The sequence below is a fragment of the Coregonus lavaretus genome (assembly GCF_964263955.1).
Source record: "Coregonus lavaretus genome assembly, contig: HAP1_SCAFFOLD_922, whole genome shotgun sequence".
Classification (NCBI taxonomy): Eukaryota; Metazoa; Chordata; class Actinopteri; order Salmoniformes; family Salmonidae; genus Coregonus; species Coregonus lavaretus.
The window spans coordinates 55,598-57,500 of NW_028156249.1; the positions used below are offsets into that span (position 1 = coordinate 55,598).

General features: G+C 44.1%; 1 protein-coding gene across 1 annotated transcript in view; it reads left to right on the forward strand.

The window, feature by feature from the left end:
- Positions 1-721: 721 nt before the first annotated feature.
- Positions 722-1,903, forward strand: part of LOC311126552 (contactin-associated protein 1-like) — a gene marked incomplete at both ends in the record, with an annotated part of 20,453 nt that continues 19,271 nt past the window's right edge. Inside the window, one exon of the mRNA XM_084200543.1 lies at positions 722-782. Coding sequence (XP_084056669.1) covers positions 722-782 — 61 coding nt within the window. The remainder of the gene's footprint in view (positions 783-1,903) is intronic.

Sequence of the window (1,903 nt, forward strand, 5' to 3'; positions counted from 1 at the left end):
ATGATGCTCTCTGATAGGCTCAGTGCTCCCATGACCAGTGCGAGGCCGTGAGAAGTACCGCATGCCAAGCCCACTGATAGAATATGGGAGATGCCAAACCAAAGCAATATGCGAGTGTAACGATGCGGGAAAGGAACAACCTTATTCTACGACGGTGAAACGAATCGCATAAATCCTGGGTTACTAAACTACTGACTAGGTATATTTGCGGAACTATTGACAACAAAGTCAAACGTATAGCATTCAAGTTCTCTACTGGGAAACAGAAGTAGCCTGCTGGACCCAAAAAGTTTTTTTTTCATCCACCCCTCCCTTCCTTCCCACCTTCCTTCCTCTGGACCAAAAACTACGCGGAATTCTGAAGGAGCTACTGAAGTCACAGTGTCAAAGCATGCGTTGCCAGTATTTCACATCCATAAAGTGATCACAATGATCACTTGGAAATGTGTCCCCTATATGTGACCGTTATTAAAAACAATTTACATAAAATATAGCCTAGCAGTGCGCGCTCTCGGTGAAGCGCAGCATCAGCACCAGTAACTGATGCGCGTCCCCGTCCCCGCAGAGGCTACCCGAGATCCCGGGAAGAGGAGTTGGAACTGCGCGAGTTAAAGTTGGGAAAAGGGGGCTGAAAGGATGCTACCGTGCCCTGTGGAGAGGAGAACACAATCTACGATCTAATTAACATAGCATGTGCGGAGACGCTTGTCCTCTGTAAAGGATGATTTGCAAAATATTGAGCATAAGCCTTTTATTTTTGGGTTTTCAAGAGTGCTCATCACGTAAGTCTTGTGAAACAGTAATGGTCATTTCGGTCAGTGTTTTGTCCTTTCTTAGCCAATTGCTGTCAGATGAATTAAATAGCCTAAGCCTGTATATGCAGCATATTGATAACAATATTGACATAAAAAGGGATTCATTGTAAAAATGTGAATCAAGATAGAAGTGGCTAAAAGCTCTGGGCAATAGGTGCATATAGTCTTTGAAGGGCAGAACATCTGATTTAAAATGACCAATAATCATCAAAACATTGTATAAGGGTTCACGATGGCTGTTATGTTTTACACAGTTGCATATTCTATATATTTTTGCGTTGAATTCTGAGATAAGTCAAGTGGCATGGTTCCTGTGGACTGAGGACGCGCGACGGTTACAGTCTCGCACAAGGCTTTCTGCATTGCAGTGCTTTCTCGCGCCAGCGTGCAAGTTTCTGCATCGCATGGTTCATTTCCCGCCCACCTCTCTAGCACTCTGTTACGGTCATGACAAATAACCAATGTGTCGTAGAGAATATCCCAAAATGTATGATAATGATGGCTCTGAAAATGTGGTTTCTTATCTGTAAAAGCAGCAGGAATTAATAGAGCCGTGTCCTGACCTGCCTGCCGCGTGCGGGACCACCCCACTGCAGTACTTTCGCAGAGTGTGTGCTCATCACCTGTCCGCGAGCCCAACGTCCCCTTCATCTAGGAACACGCATGACGCGGCAAAAATTCCTAATAGGAATTCCGTGATCAATGATGTATATTGTTTTTAAATAGTCGCTTTTGATGTGGTTGTACAGCAGGGTATAAAATGCAATGTCATAGGAAGATGGATTTGAGATGCATGTGGAGAAAAAACTTGGTGGTGTGTTTATCCATAAATCAATGTCGAGACGATTACCTCAGCAAATCTGAACTGCATTGAATTAAAGGCTGCAGCGTGACTTATCACCAAGCTGTTTAAAAAAGAAATAAATAGATAGGGTGGTGGCGAGGGAAAGGGAGGTAGGGTGTAGGGAGAGAGGGGGGGACGGTGGGCTAGTACCACCTGACACCATGATATGTGAATGTACCATGTAAAGGTATAAACTTTGTTACTTCACTTCATATCACTGCATACAGTACAGTAAACAGGGCAG